This window comes from Asterias rubens, chromosome 21, assembly GCF_902459465.1.
Source record: "Asterias rubens chromosome 21, eAstRub1.3, whole genome shotgun sequence".
In the NCBI taxonomy this organism is placed as follows: Eukaryota; Metazoa; Echinodermata; class Asteroidea; order Forcipulatida; family Asteriidae; genus Asterias; species Asterias rubens.
The window spans coordinates 1,444,858-1,462,124 of NC_047082.1; the positions used below are offsets into that span (position 1 = coordinate 1,444,858).

General features: G+C 37.7%; 1 protein-coding gene across 7 annotated transcripts in view; it reads right to left on the bottom strand.

The window, feature by feature from the left end:
* LOC117304376 (myelin transcription factor 1-like) overlaps positions 1 to 17,267 on the bottom strand; it is a 60,682-nt gene that overhangs the window by 27,550 nt on the left and 15,865 nt on the right. For all 7 annotated transcript variants that reach the window (XM_033788786.1, XM_033788791.1, XM_033788790.1 and 4 more), the window contains 4 exons: positions 9,357 to 9,487; positions 2,820 to 2,874; positions 1,563 to 1,584; positions 89 to 151 (listed from right to left, as the gene is read on the bottom strand). In XM_033788786.1, the coding sequence (XP_033644677.1) occupies positions 89 to 151; positions 1,563 to 1,584; positions 2,820 to 2,874; positions 9,357 to 9,487 (271 nt within the window). The remainder of the gene's footprint in view (positions 1 to 88; positions 152 to 1,562; positions 1,585 to 2,819; positions 2,875 to 9,356; positions 9,488 to 17,267) is intronic.

Below are 17,267 nucleotides of genomic sequence, written 5' to 3' on the forward strand. Positions count from 1 at the left end.
GTAAAACATCTCTTCAAAAGTTTTAAGTTATAAGGGATTCATTATTCATTGAGTCTGTATACCATTTCTTACACCATTAACAACATACCTTCTGTGTTTGGAGAATTTCCCATTTGTGTGTCCTGACCCATCGCATCCTGGAGTTGGGCACCTGGAAGAACAAAATCACTTTATATAAATCTAACAGCCAGAGGGAATCGGGGTGTTTAAGTACGAAACTGTCACCAAGTTTATTCAGACATGGTACTAAAAGATAAGGGTTTAACCCTTGTTTTCTGGTTCAAATAACCTTTGCTTACAGGTTTTTTGATTTTTTTTATAATTATTTTTTTTACATACAACAAAGACAAATTAACAGAAAACGGCAAGAAAGCAATGTGCTTTGCGAGGATGATAACAAAAAAGTCAAAGACTTTTGTTCCTCTGAGTGAAAAAAAAAATGGGATACAGTCAAAATGATAGACGAAACAGTAAACTTGAAGTCCAAAAACAAAATACAAGCAAATACAGGACTGGCCTGGGCTATAAAAGCAATCTACAAAAGCACAAGATGTAAGCCAAGATTAAAGATAGAGAATTTAAGGACATTATAAAATTAAAATAAACTGAAAAACAAAGCTTGTGAAGAAATGCACCTGTGGAATCTAGGTGTGTATTAGTAAACAGTTCAATTCTTTAGTAGAAAGTTTACTGGTGCAATGTAAAACTTGATGAACTGTGTACTATCGCATTGTTTGCTTTCATGATAAGTACAAACTTATGAAGAATAGCCCCCAATCAGTTCATGTAGTTCATTCCACATGATCGGTTAGATAACACCTTTTGTATCTCGTCTAATTGAAATGATCAGAAAGTGTGTTTTGTTTTCTTCTGCTTTAGTTTTAGCTTATCTTCTACTTTTGTTATTAATATTTGTGTTGGTGTTGGAATCAAAATGCTTCCATTATTGCTTCATCCTTGTACACCAAGAATGTTATTTGAGAAAAATTGACTGGACTTTTTTTTTATTTTATTTTTTTTAAAATAAGCTTCACTGCCACTACACACATATGTCCATGATGTGAACTTTTTGGCCTCGTTTAAGACTTTCTAGCCTTACATTATGCATTATATCCCCTAACCTGATCCTTCCACCTACACATTGGAAATGTACTGTTGCCCCTCACTAAGGATTCCACCAACAATAACCACAAAAGAACAGGTGTTTGGTGCCCATATGGCCCCAACAAAGTTTGCAAAGGGTGCAAAGTCCACCCGAATCTTGACATGATAATGATGTGAAGTTTGTAATCACCACCTGACAGAGAGTGATTACAGGGTTATAATAAGTTTGATAAGAAGGGCACCCAAATCTAGTTGAGCAACCTTTTCCCCCCTCCAATCCAACCCATGACTATCAAACAGATTGAAGTCATTCTGAACCATGACAAGCATCGAGACCTACATCACCTCTGGGTTCTCCTCCCCCCCCCCCCCCCCCAAATCAGAGGAGACTTAGCATTCATTCTGGGAAAAACTTTCAGCCTCACTTCACAGAAAAGGGATCTTAAATGTCAACTTACCCAGAATGTTCCTGGATTGGATCTGTGTAGGAAAAAAAAGAACAAACAATTGTGTAATATTACAGAAGATAAGTCAGTGTATGTAAGTTCTTAGATGTAAATCTACGTGGCAAGAAATATGAAGAAATCTCATTTCACTCGCTTTGTCCTCACCCCAACCCACTCACCCGAAGGCATCCCACATCTTGCACATTATGCCATGATTAGCATTCACATTCACATATGTTTCAGACTTAAATTGACCAATTTTGATCAATCGATTTAATGATGTTATCAGTTCTGAGAAAACCAAAGTCAGTTCATCATAAATGCATACAGGTGCTGTTATAATACAAAAAAAATTATATCATAGTCAAAAGACATTAATGAAAAAGAGGTTTTTTTTAAATACCTTTTAAACATTTCAATGCCATTTTTTAGTTTAAGTTGTTACATATTTTGTATTTGCAAAATTGAAAATGTTCGACTTGTGGCTGCGATGACCTTTTAAAGTTTGACTAATAAACCATTATAATTAAATTCAATTAAATTATAGTTGCGGTTCAACGATTTTAAAGAGGGATTCAATAGTCAAATTCATGAATAGTATAACAATATACATTGCTTGTATAGTGCTAATACAAAGAGCATGATTGTAGCACTTTACAATGAAATAATACAAAAACATAATATATACACAAAAGTTATGAAAAATAGAAAAAGCAAAACAATAATAAATTTATATTTTAGTGTATGTACTCATTTCCCAATAGATAGAGTCCTCGTATGAGTGGGGAAAAATAACAAGTCTCTAACCTCACATTCAAATATCACATTGAAGGGTATCAACTAAACGTTTTATTTTGATACCCTTCCTTATGAAATTTGCCAACCCTCAAAAACAGTACAGTCAGTACGTTTTTGTACAGGGGATTTTGGGTTAATTCCTGACTATTTCAGAGCAAAATATGAAACATGGCGTCATTGAATTGAAACAACTGTTTCAGTTCGATTCATGCCGTGGGCACAACGTGGACTGGGTTTTCAGCTGACTGCTTGGGTTTCCTTAAATAATTCTCTAGGATTTTTCTCCCAAAACTAAAACTGAAACTTCCTTCATGTCCTTCTGTGTTTTCTATCCATGCATTCCATTGGATTCTTGGCTATTTCAGTGATTGTGTTTGCTTTTCTGAGACTCCTTTGCTTCACAAGCCGAATAAATGAAATGAAAATAAAATAAAATGGACCAAGATTTATGTATTGCAAAATTAATCTCACCTGCTGGACCTGTCGCCCTCGTTCTCCTTGGTCGGTCTTCACTGTCTGCCACATCCTGTAACACATACAACATGGAGAGTACCAGTTAATATAAATTCCCTTTAAAATAACCCAAATTAAACCATGGCCCCAGCTAAGCCCAAGAAGCCTGTTTGAGATATGGCAGACACAATGCTACAAAACTTTTAGGTTTGGGTATTATTTTCCAGGTGTACACCTCGACCAAACAATGTATTCCAACAGTGGCTGCCATACCTCAAAAAGCCTCATTTCATACAGCCTGTAAGCACAAAAAAACTTGATTAGCACAGATAATTACTGCTTAGCAGAAAAAGGTTACCCGCCAAAATAGTCGATACTGCGACTGGTATCTCACTCATTTCTTGCTTACATGTACACGTAGCAAAACAATTTTCTGAGCAACCTGTTCTGCTTAACAGTTTTTATGGAATTGGGTCCAGGGCTTCTAAACTCTGTGTATGACTTATTGGAGGGCGCTCTTAACGCAAATTTAAATCAGGGATCAAATTTCATGGAGATGCAAAAAATATATAACTCAACAGTTTTCTGTTCAGAATCGTAATGAGTAACTTCAATAGAAGACTTTGGAACGCTAGGTGGAAGAAGACTTACCAGGTAAATTTCCATTGTTGACGTAGATCTGAGCATGCGCACATAACCAAGATCAATGGATTTACCTGATAAGTCTGCAGCCACCTCACAAAATACCCCAAAACCCTCCAAGTCGCACTGATTATGAGACGAAAATGACATGTAAAATTCACAAGTTTATTTTCTGTTGATAAGAGTTCATCACACAAAGACCATGGCTGATGAGCATGTACCAAACACCAGAGACCTCATTAACCGTTAACAAACTGTCGTCAAGTGAAATTAATTCATCGAAAGCCAGTAACGAGGCTATTGTTTAATCGTCTGAAACTAACGAGAACTATAGGAGTGCAGGTGTCAACCGGTGGCCATGATAAAGTGCTATACACACAAATGCCCAGAACAGGAAAGAATTGAAAAAATACATCATCAATCCATAGGGTATTACAGGTGGAATCGACTTGCTACCCCCCCCCCCCCCCCATTATTTAATTATGAAATATAATGTACAGCTACAAGGATGCACTATGTTTGTATTTTTGTTTGTCCGAGTATAACATGCCTACCATAAGCTTGAAAGGTCCCTTAGCCTGCTTGTCGAGTCACATGCTGGAACTGTTTTGGGTGGTTTTAGGTACACAATTTTATTTTACAGAACCATCAGAAAAAATGTTGGCATGACAGATGCAAAGTGGCTCCCTTTATTGTGATTTCCTTTTAAATGTAGTTAAATCACAAATAATAAAATAATAAGAACCCCCATCCAAATTAACATATTGATTTGTCACAATGTTTTCACCATTTGTTTAACTACAATAGGCACAAAATAAATATCCTCCTACCCTTGACGTTTACTTCCCAAAAACCCATCATCTGAAGTGAAAACTACTAAAAGTCCCAAATGGGGAAGATTTAATCTTAAAAATAGCGACAATTGTCGTTTTGGTCTGTTCACATTGTGACTTGATAACATTCCCTTTGTGTGTAGGCACACATGATATACGGTCCAAGTGCGTTCTTAAAAGCTTTGTCAATTACGGGAGAAAAGTCGCTTGATTAAACGTCCTTGACGGTTCTGTTTACCGAGAGTTGACTGGAAACTGACTATCCGTGCATCAACGAAGGATTAAAGGGAAGGTGTGTATCATCGAAAGAGTAAGAAAATACTCATTCTTAAAGGGAATTCTTACCTTTGGTTTTTGCAACCATTCAATTGTTTTAATCCTTTATAAATATAGAAATATACAAAAGTCATGATTGTGTTAAGTATTACATCTCTTGTACAGGTTTGCCAAGCTGGTAATTGACAAGATCTTGTTAGAAAATAAAAGCAGTTGAAGCTGCACAAAAATCAAGAAATGTTTTTACTAATAATTATGTTCTTTGGGTGTGTTGTCTTAGAATAAACAATAAAAACTAACCCTTTGAAATTTCATTTCAAAATGTGTTCCGATGGTTACGAAAGAATCCTTGCAGTTATTTTTCCAATCAACTCCAAAAAATACAATAATTGCCAGGGTCATGGTTAGTCTTAATTAAGATAAATTTATAAAGATTGACTCTGCGATAAAAACGTTGTTTGACAAGCTTAAGGGTCCTTCACAGAGTGATGAGTTTTCTCTTCGCTCTCCGAAGGTCAATTTACACGTTATTTCCACCAATTATTATTAGTAGTAGTTTGTTATTTCTCTCCACAAAATTCAATAAATTACACACAAAAGAGAAACCCTCTAACGTCAAATATTTATGGGGAAGGCTACACTAAGCATGCTAAGGAGGAAAATGCAATATTTTCCTTTGAACAAAAGCTTCAGCTGCCAATAAAATAATTTCTAATGAGGTCAGATGGACGAGAAAATTTCAGAATTTAATAAAATACAAACCTTCAATGAATTTGATGATTACCTTTTACACAATTGGTGATCATCTTCCACAAAACAGCAAACTAACACTGCAACATTATGCTTTAATTTGTACGAATTGGCTGAGTGCATTTCAACCACTTTCAAACTATTTTGGGTAGCTGGCTTAGCTGGTGAATTTTAAAAAGTGAAATTGAGCCGTTATAAGAACTTGTGTTCACACCAGCGGCCAATTATATGGCTTTGCTTAATGCCAGTTCTTAGCAGTGCAATCACCATTCTCTGCTTACAGTGCAAGCACCAAATTTCTGCTGTGTAGATGAAGAATACCTAGTCACGTAGAGTACGCATGCGCATAACCAGAAATTACATGCTAAGCTGTGAAAAACGCTTGATGTAAGCGATGAATTCCCTGCTTAAAACGAGGCATATAATTTGGACTCGATGTATCGTTAAAAGCTTTTCATGGTCTCAGGGTGTTAGATTAAATTACACAAACACTCAAATGTCACGACCAACTCTCACAACATCAGACAGAAGAAAGATTTATTGTTATAAAACAGCTGTATTTATGTTCCTAAATTTGGTTTTCTAACACATGAGGATGGACAAAAATAAACGACAGTACTTATTTCTTCAATTGGGTTTTCAAAGACTTCAAGATAAAAATAAACATACAGTAAAATATAAAGTTTACCAACTTCAGAAAGTCAAACCTTTGGTTAAAATTTCCTGACAACAGTTTTCGGTCTTTTCCTTCCCTTTTGTGGCAGCGGGTATCAAAACGGCATTAAAATTACATTCAGTTTCAGTGGGCGACAAGAAAACATTGCTTTTTGCCCAACCATATTTCCTGTAAGTGTAGCGAGGTCAGATCCAAGACACACAAGTAGCCACCTGCCATGTATTTATAGTAGGCACTGTTTTTCTTTTTACGTTTGGATGAAGGCAGGGCATCTGTTTTTCCATTGATCTAGTACTCAAATGCCAACACGATAGCGAGGCAACGTTCACCATCGCATTTTTGTTATTCCCTGTTTCTAGTTTGTGTCGCAGCAGATCTGCCCCGCAAACCCATGAGGACCATGCTCCAACAACAATCCCGCCACACACAATGCTCACTAATAACACACAAAAAAGAAACAGTCCACATACACACAAACACAAATCATCTTCCACTCGATCCATCACCAACTCCACCCCCGCCGCCGATAATGGACTCTCCTCATTACTCATCGCATCTTGCTCTCCGCTCAGCTTCCCGCATCCTTCTCATTGATCCGCCGGTTGCCACGGCAATATTCAATCTCCTCTCTGGGGGACACTTGTTAATGACTGCATGACAGCGCACATACGCAGTTCCTTTGGGTTCTGCACCGGTGTGCAAGGGGGTAAGGCCCCGTGGTCATATGAAAGCTGACACATGGGAGAGACAAATACGTACAAACTTTTTAGTGGCCACACGGGGGAAACGAGCGTTTTAAGGGACACCATGAAATTGCGTCCGTTTTCCGACGCATTGAATCAGGTCATTAAAACAAATGTGGCAGTTAACTGTAATAAGGTTGACTCCACGGGTTGCTCGTTCAGGATGGGTAGTCAAGTCGTTAACAACCAACGAGGTCTATGCACTGTTTTGCTGTCAGCATATTCAGGGTGATACATACAACACTGTTGTGGATTCTGGGGCAATTGATGTGGGACTTTCTGTATGACGTTAAAACTCTCTAAACCTCATGTTTGTCTTGCATCACTGTTTGCCAGTCGTCCGGACTCGAGGAAGTTTGACGGGACGACAGAGCTAATACCTGGCCACTACAATACACACACACATGACGTAGCTGTAGTGAGAACTCTCCTCCCATCCATGCATGTAGACACAATTAACATGATGATGTATACCTCCCACACTCTCTCAAGCAATTTATCTGCACTGTCACCCATACAGCTTCCAATAATAGATCTTTTTATCTTCAATTCCATGGACGTTTCCCTTTTTCTTGATCCCCTGAAAGTGATCCCCTTTCCTCCGTAGCTTTCCCGTTGAGTTAGAATGAGGTTGAAGTGGTATCAGTTTCTCTCGTTAATTTATTTGCTTTGAAAAGCATTTTAGGTGAAAATGAGAGAGTTGGTAACGAGGTACGACACCCATACTATGAGAGAGCAGGGGGAGATATATCCAGATGTAATACAATTTGACGCAAGGCTCCTCTGTAGTCCTCTGGCCATAGGGGAGGGCCTACATCAGGAATTACAGAGAGGCCATGGCCTCTGTTGCCCCTGGCCTAGGCCTTTGTGCCCCTTTCAAATGTTTCCATAGACTTGAAGATTTTCAAATAAAAGTGCCCTTTGCAGAGTAAAAATGGCCTTGCCCTCTCACAGATGAAATTCCAGGATTTGTCTCAAGTTTTTCCTCCACCTTACAGAGGCAGTTTGCCACAAGACGCTACATCCAAATATTTCTGGAGAGCTGCACAATTATCCTGTCTCCAAACCCCAGAATGTCAACTGTCAGCCAAAATTGAAATTTCCAAACACGTTTGTTTAAGAAGTATATTAACACACACTCGAGCTTTTCAATTCCAAACCTTAACCTAATTATTAATAAAAAAAGACAAAGAGAAATTTTTTATGTCTTACTAAAAAACACATCCTGTCTTGTACAGTGCAAAGTCTGCAGGACCCCATGGTCTAGTGGAGCTTCTATTGAAATTCAAATCCAGCTACATAAGACTGAGATTATCTACCCCGATACACCACGTACAATACACTTGACTACCTAATTAATCAGTAGACTGTTTGGGCATTGAATGCACCACGTCTGAGGGATGAGTGATACAACAACTACTGGCAGGGGCTTCAGTCATGTTCAGTTGAATTTACACAACTTGTGTGGATACGTCGGAATATATACATCGACGAGCAGAGAGCCTGGACTTTCACTTTCTCATTCAAGCAGCGATCTCCCTAAATAGTGCTCCGCTGGGCAAATTTCAGTTAGAACTTCTGATGACAAGTCAAAATTGTATCCAAGTGGTCTGGCTACATGTAGCTAGTTCTATTTTTCAACAACAAGCTAGTTGTAAGCCACTGCCTGTATTGGAAGAAAACTAAAAAAAAAAGGTGTGGACCAGTGAAAGGGGTGGTGGACTATTGCAAAGACAAACTAGTTCTGAAAAAGTTAAGGGAAAACTCTGTCGTACAGAATAAGAGTATTTAGGACATTTGATCAATGTAAACATGAACAGTGAGTTAACATGGAATTGTTCTTGTACATCTACTGCCATATACCATCTATTGACTCTTGACGTCATCACTTGCGTCCATAAACCAATGCGCCACATTCAGAGAACTGATATCTTCATCCACTACATGCACCCAACATCTCACACACAAACACAAGGGATCGTACACATCCCTAGAGGAGGAGGGGGGAGGAGGAGAGGGGGGGTGCCACCGAGTAGTGGAGTAAACACAGCAAACCGGCAAAAGGAAAAATAAACACAACTCAACACTACGACTGAGTGGAGTGGCTCTCTCTCTGTCCGCTGCCGCCATGGCCGAGTCACAGTGAATAAACTGCAGTCTCCTTGCCTAGATAATCGTTGTGATGGGCCACAATCTATCCTCTTACTAGTCGACGTCTCAGATTTCAGTATTAAAAAACTGTCAAATGGCATCAACGTAAACAAGCGCAAATTACAAAACTGATAACACTAAGATGCCAGTACAATTTGATGCACTTTTTTTTTTTACACACAGTGAAGGAATAAATGAAGGTAGCGACCCTTGTTGGACTTTACTGCCTCTGTAACTGTCTCGACTCTCTGCCTAGAATTGCATCGAGATCTCTTTCCATCCAATCTAGCCAACGTCTTCTATTTATAAGATTTCCAAAGGACTGTAAAGCTTCTGGTATTTAGAAAAACAGTTTTTGTTTCTAGTATTTACAAATAACTCCCCCTCCCCTTCTTCCAATTTGCAACAAGTAATTCCAGGCCAGGAACTCTCTCCGTAGCAGCCAAAGAATTGTGCGTCTTCATAACATGAGCAGAATACATACCCTAACCATGATGTCCGAGTCCCGGCAATGCGTCTCCTTGCTAAGAGATCTTGTCACAGCCTCCTTGAGTTCGTTGAGCCTGCTTCGACCCCTGACTGGGATGTCCGATACCGATCCGTTCACTGCGACATCTGCAGACAAAAACAGAACACAAGATACAACATAATTAGTCACTAATTGTTAAATTAGATTAAAAAGGCACTAAAACAAATAGAAATTACTTCTTTCTTCTTTCTCAAAAACTACGTTACTTTCTCGCAATGTTTCATACTTTCAACAGCTCTCCATTACTCGTTACCAAGTAAGTTTTTATGCTTGACAATTACTTTGAGTAATTAACAATGGTGTCCAGTGCCTTTAAGATGCACTCATCACACACAATAATTGCCAGCCGTTTAGAAAAGCACACAAGACTCATGATACACTGTGTACATTTTCTACGATCATCAGCGACCGGTCATCAGACAATCTTCACCTCATCCCGAGTAGCCTCCTCTTATAAGCCGAGGGGTCAAGGGGTCAAGGGGTCAAGGGGTCAATGCCCTACAGGATCCCGAGCAGACTTCTGTTATCCCCGGAGGAGAGACGGTGCATAACACTAGAGACACGTGCATGTCTGCTTCGCATCAGGTGGAGGAAAAAAACACATGATACGATATGTGTTGTCAACGCAGGGTTTCGTCAGCTTACAAGGGAAAACTGATAGATCCATTGGGAGAAACTTGTTGCTATCGTGATAAAAAAATCCTTATAAAGGGTATGATTTATCTCAAAAAGGGTTGGGAGAACCTCGTTTCATTGGGATAAAAGAATCCCCAAAATGTATCTCAAAAGATGTGCATTGGGAGAACCTTGTTGCCTTTGGGATAACAGAATCCCAAAACAGGTATATTTATCTCAAAAAAGGTGCATTCGAGAGAACTTTGTTGCAATCGGGATAAAGACTCCTAAAGAGGGTATGTTTATCTCAAAAAGGTGCATTGGGAGAACATTGTTGCCATTGGGATAAAAGGAACCGAAAGAGGGTATATTTATTTTTTATTTTGGTTGTTGATGATAATTTCACGCAGTTTCTTTTATGTACCGACTATCTATTTAGTAGCCAAATAGTTTCCCAATGCCTAATGTAACCTGAAACACAATGCAGAAAGTAAGAAGAAAAACATCAGCGAAACAGACCATCGAGACGGCCAACAAAGGGACAAACAAAAATGTTAGAATGTCAGTGTTTGAATGCAGCCACTTGAGTGATAATGTCAAAATGAGTTAGCGCTCTATTTGAACACATTATTCCAGGCCGTGGATGTAAGTAGCACTATCTTTGTGCGAATCCGCATTTTGTCCGAGCGAGACAAACTTAAATGTCAAGTCGTCTGCACTGGCATGATTGGATATAAGCAACCACTTGAGCAGGGTTTGTTCCTTCGTTACATTTATCACGGGTTTTGAGGTTGTTAAAGGGCAGGTTACTCACAGTGGTCCCGTGAAACAATAAAGATACAAAAAATAAAAACTTACTTTAATTTTGGGGGTGCTGCGCAACTGGGTCGTGCATGGGAGCTGGTTGGATTTGATTTAAATATCAGAACCAGAGATGCCGCAAATGTTGTTTAAAATCACCATGTGAAATAGTAATGGTACAACGATAACAATTGACTGAGGGTATACAGCTGGGCGTGCATTGGGGGGGGGGGCTGGATTTGTTTTAAATGTCAGAGCTAGAAATGCCCCAAATGTTGGTTAAAGTACAATAAAAACTGACAGAGTGTATAGCGTGGTCGTGCATGGGTGCTGTTTAAATTGTTTTAAATGTCAAAGCAAGAATTGCCCACAAAATGTTGGTTAAAACTCACCATAGTACAAACGATGTGACCTCTGACGTCACTTGAAAACCATAACATGATTCGCGCGCATACCGCCCGGCAAAACCTTTGTGTTTTGGCAGCCAGCTAGAAAGTGTATGCAATCTTACCATGCCTACGCGTCTTTTTGCCCAGCGAAACATGACGTATACAGTGTTTTGTCAACAGAGGGCGGTTTGAATGTAAACATAGGTCACATCGTCTATAGTGTGAAACAATAACAGTACAACAACAACAACAAAAAGAGGTTGGGCAGTCGGGTCTTGCTCGGGGGCTGGTTGGACTTGTTGTAAATGTCAGAGCCAAGCTGCCCCAACTGTTCGTAAAATTCACCATGGTGGTTGTGCGAAACAATAACGGTACAACAATCAACACTGATTTTAGGGTGGGTGTACAGCCGGGTCTTGCATGGAGGTCGTTTGGATTCGTTTTAAATGTCAGAACCACGGACGCCCTAAATGGTGGTTAAATTCACCACAGTAGTTGTGTGAATATAACGGTACAAAAATAAAAACTAGTGGTCCCAAAATAAAAAACGACATTAATGTTGAGAGTGTACGGAAGGGGGTCGTGCATGGGGAGCTATTGGGATTTGTTCTTAAATGTCAGAACCAGGGATGCCCATAATGGCTCTGATGTGTGCGTCAATGGCATTGATTATAAGGTCACGATGACATTTTAAAGTGTTTACAGATGTCACACTTCGGTTCATTTACGATCACAGTTTTCCTGGTTATTGTAGGGTCTTATGGGACATAGAACTCGCCAACTTCATCTTGGGGAAAAAAATGACAATCGCAGACAGAGAGTTAAATAAATCAATAAATAATAAGAATTCAAGAATCAAATATCAGTCTGGTCCATGCAGCTTCAAGTCCTGCGGGAAGTTACACTGTACGCACTATTATGTGCACTTGTATGTTTGTAACACAAGGTGTATCAGGCCGTCATGCATGACTTGTGTGTTGATCCATGTGAATTAGGGCCAATACGCCAAAAAAAATAACAACAAAGTGTTTGGTTATTCTGGAGGGAGGGGGGGGGGGGCTTTGTGATCAAATTCACAAAAACATCAATACAATTTACATGTTGCAGATTGCACAGTAGTGCTTTTAGAAACAAAGATAAATACCAAGTAAAAAGACATTCGTTTTGATTCAGCGTGCTAGGCAACTTCCAATTTTTGGATCCAGAACAGCCCTCAATATGCGGGGGCACAGGTCCAAACCCATCCAAGTTTTCTGTGAATTACCGCGAGACACGGCCAACATAAGCATGTTTGATCACCTACACTGATCACAACTTTCTATTGGTGGTTGTTTGGTATATTTCAGTTGAAAACTACAGGATGGGAATTGATGAACTCTTCCATGAACCACTCACAAATGTTACCTAAAATAAAGAAATTACCTCAAAAAACTACAATACTTCAGAAGAAGCCGTTTCTCACAATGTTTTATGCCATCAACAGCACACCATTGCTTATTACCAAGTAAGTGTTTATGCTAACAGTCATTTTGAGTAATTACCAATAGTGTCCAGTGCTTTTAACTAAACACACAAACAAAACTGATTCAAGTTGTTTTTATCTGTCCAACCGATAACCTCCACACCGATTCAAGCCTCTTTAAATGTGTTTCACTGTCATCAGAAACACATTTTCCGAGGGATGTTAAATTTCAGATCAATGTCAGTAAGATCTATTTCGACATTAATCATGCGGAGTTTACATCTTCTGAATGCTTCGGGATCGCTTGGACGACCATCGCACACGTAACAAAAGCAATTCTACTCCTGCGAAGGGAGAACAAAACTGGTAATTTCCTAAAATTTCCCCATCGAAGGTTGTGCTTAATATATCAAATTAAAATGCAGTGCAAGAGTTTGTCAAACTTCATTTTACTACAAATACGTAATTTGATTTTCTGTCCTTGATGGTTTGTGATACATTCACTTGGTAGAGTTAAAAAAAGAAAAATTGAATGAGTTTTGGACCTTGCGGGTAAAAATGATGTGCAAGAGTTCCCAAAACTACATTTTACTACAAAATTTGTTTGTCCTTAATGGTTTGTGAAATGCTCACTTGGTTGGGTAAAATAAAAGAAAAAATCAATTGAGTTTTAAATTAGGCTGATGTACGTAGCAGCTTCATCTTGAGATAATCAAAAGAAAATTTTATTTAAAAGTTTAAAGTTAAACAAAGATCAAATTGTTCTCAAGTAGAACTTATAAGATATTGATTGCGGCAACAGACAAAGGGATTCTCCAAATTAATCGCTCATTGTTTCGAATGAGCATAGCACATTTCCAAAAACAGTATATTTACTTGGTAAGTCTGCTGCCACCTAGAGTTCTTGAAAGCACCACTAATTTCTTTTTGCTGTCGAGTTACAAGTCCTGCAGTCTTGTGGATCTTGGTTTTGTTTTTTGTTTGCTAATGTATTGTAAAGTTTTTATATAAAAAAACAAAAAACAAACAAACTTCTACGTATACTTTGACTCCTAAGAACCAATGTTGTATTTTTCAAAAATTTTGAGTATTTTAATAAACCATAAATAATTACAAAAGTATTGTTAAATAGTAACTACAACATTTCATCCAAAGAGTTTTTTATTTCATCTAAAAGAGTTTTTTCTTCTCAATGGGCCTCCTCTACCAAAGAAATCAAAACAAAAGCGAACACTAAACGATTTCTCTCCTGTTTTCTACAATGTATATAGCAATGCTAATTCAGCACAAAACCTGATACCATTTACTTTAATTGTGTTTGTCTCGTTCAGACAAAAAACCAATCAAACCACTTTGTGTGCTAAGTGCAGTGGTTCCCTTCGTGTGCAATCAACACAAAACAATAACCAACTCAAAGCCCCTAATCCCCCTGCCCCTCAGTGATAACCCACCACCCCCGCACTCAGCAATGGTTCGATCCACCCATCGTCCCTCATTACTATGCACAGCCGGCAGTTGGCGCGTGGCATCTCACTCCAGCTCAGCTCATTATGTATTCATGTAATTAGTGTCTACACCATGCCTGGCACGCGCCACTCTCTGGACCCTGCACACACACTCTGCTCACATGGCATTCAGTTGTTTCGATCACAATCCTTTCTTCCAGTTCTATGCACTGGTAGTTTCACTAGTAAAAGATGGAATCCCATTCATAAATCCTTCAACTACCATACATGACCCCGACAAGGTAACACTCACCTACCCCCCCCCCCTTCAAACCCCAAAATCTTTCTTTAAAAAGTTCTTTGTTGCTCACATTCAAACCATTATCCAATACGTCCTTGCCCTTTCCTTTGTTCCAAAATAACTTCCCAAATGATTTATTTTTGTAGCAAAACTTACAAAATCTAAGGGCAAGAATGAGGAAGAAATCGTCAGTCTAATTTTGTCTGAATCATGTCACTGGGACTATTGTTCAATATATCCGTAACTTAATAATTACTTTCCACATATATCATAATTGACACTCATTTCAGGTTTCTGGCACAAATGTTCTCCGCAAATTAACCCTGCTTACAAATATGGAAGCGGAAGACTAGAAACCTTATTTCAAAGTCAAGGTGTTGTAGAAAGGGAAAAAACAGTCAGCCACAAAGCCTAATTGGAAAGTGTCATAAAGTGTTTTTGTGTGAAGAAGTTCTAATTTTTTTTAGTGTAAGATTTAATTCCAAATTAAAAGGAAATGATACAAAGTTTTAAGATGTAAACATTGGAATCTGTTTCTTGTATAGCACCATCCAAATAAATTATTTGTCAGGAATTAAAACAAATATCAAACTTTAAAATTATTGGGACAATCTTTAAAAACCAAATTCAAACTCATCAGGTTTTGTTTCGAAAATGTTGTTCATAAGCACTGGTGTAGATCTACATGTTTGTCGAAAAGTTGACTCAAAACTTTAAAAAATGGAAGAAAACTCTACCTACACAATTGGACACAATTGGATACAATGCTTATATTATAATATTTCTGCATCAATAATAATTTTCACGGTAGGGTTAACTGGTAGTTTCAGTTGCATGCACGAGAACAATGTTAAAACCCGTCAGAACAAATGCAAAACAATCATTTATTTAGTATCTCTCACCTCACACACTCCCCCCTCATTTCGCTACCAAAGTCAAAATCATTTATTTATTTCTTGCGCTAAAAATTTGGATGACAAACCCGACACTTTTCTACGGCTTGTTGAACTTCAAGGTTAACAACCAAAATTAAAGGAGCCATAGCATATTTGTTTATCAAAAGACTTATTTACACAACAGAATGACAATGAACAAATTTTTTCCTTTTTTTGTCGTGCTCGCATAGTATTGATTCGACGCAGAGCCAGTAATTTCTAACTTCCACGCGGAGAGAGCAAAAGAGACCTACGGTCTGGTGTGGAATACGCAGTGGAGCTGACATTTTTTAATAATAATTACAGGGGACCATAGTTTTGAATTTCATGAAATAATCATGATAGAGACTAAGGGGGAGGAAATTAGAAAATCAATCGCGTTGGAGGATTGGCCACGAACAATGAGAGACGCTGACCATATTGAAAATTCGCCATAGTTTTTCATTCTTTAATAATTGATAACGGAAAACTAGCGAAGACGGACTGGTGATACCAGTGTACAAAGATAATTTCAAGACCAAAATTTTCATGACACAGGAGTATTTTCGTAATCCATTCAGAATTAAAAAGCAATTTCTACATTGATTCTGTACTGTTAAGTTTTATTGCCCATCTATAAAAACAAAAAACGATCAATAGTAAGTTGTTTTCCCTTTGTTTATTTGTTTGTTTGATAAATTGTGTTATTGTAGAAAAATAATAAGAGTGTGAAACATCCATGTGGACGTGGTCATTATTTTTTTCACTCCATTTGTAATTTTTAACTCTTTGTCTAAACTGTAATATTTAAATATTGTTTAAGGTCAAAGTTGGCTCATTGTTTTGCTTTAAACTTAATGAATTCTTTTGTTTGTAAATTCTGTATTGTTGTGTTTGTTGTATCTTCTGTAAACTACTCTGTTTATTGTTTACAAAGCATGTATTTGGTGGTTTACATTGTGTTTTTGGATTGAGGATACGTAATCCTTATTAAGAAGAGAAAATATAATTCACAGTATTGTTTACCGCAATTGGCGTGTGTGGAACAAATGTACATGATGTGAAATGAACTGTTTTGTTTTGTTGTTTAACTTTGTTATAATACAAATTTTCATTCATTGAGCTAAAACAAAACAAACAGGCAGTCATAGTTTTAATTGCGGCAATTTGCCGTTGAATGAAAGCGCCCTCGTGCAGCTAAAAATTGCGGTCAATTAAATGAGCTTGCATCTATTAAGCGCTGATTTTGGCAAAGCATATCTTTGCCACTCTTTTGCTTCCAAGAATTTTCTCATTTATACCTTGGTCAAAACTATACATTAATAATTGTTAAATTGTGTGACTCCAAATAAATTATTGTTTGCTTTGATGTAAACAAAGTGAACTAAATTAAATTTTAGTAGAACAAAGTAAAAGTATAGTCTGTGACGCGCACTTCTAAAGCCCCTTTTCATATCAGGTATGCTAACTCCAACAGTATATTCTCATTAAATTCTTAACAAAATTTTTAATTGCCTATTTAAGTATGGCTTCAATTCCACAACTACTTTTATAAACGATTACTTCAACTCTATGCTGGCACATAAAAAAAAAAGTACAGCCCATTCAGAAATTGTTTCTGTTTTTATAAAAGTTCTAAGACAACAAAATTGTTTGGGGTTTTAATTTGTTTTTTGATAATTGTTTTTTGTGATTTAAAAAAAAAAAATACAAGAAAAAAAAGTGCGAGAGGTTACATTCTAAACTAAAATTTCCTAAAGGCAGTGTAGAAGCCCCCCCCCCCAAAAAAAAAAATATATATATATATACATATATATCTCAGCAGATTCTTTAAAAATTCTAAGCACAAAACAAAGAGATGAAGAAAATGCAAAAGAAATTCCATGTTCAAAACTTCAAGTTATTGTGACAAAACATTTCCAGTTAACATTTTAAAAAT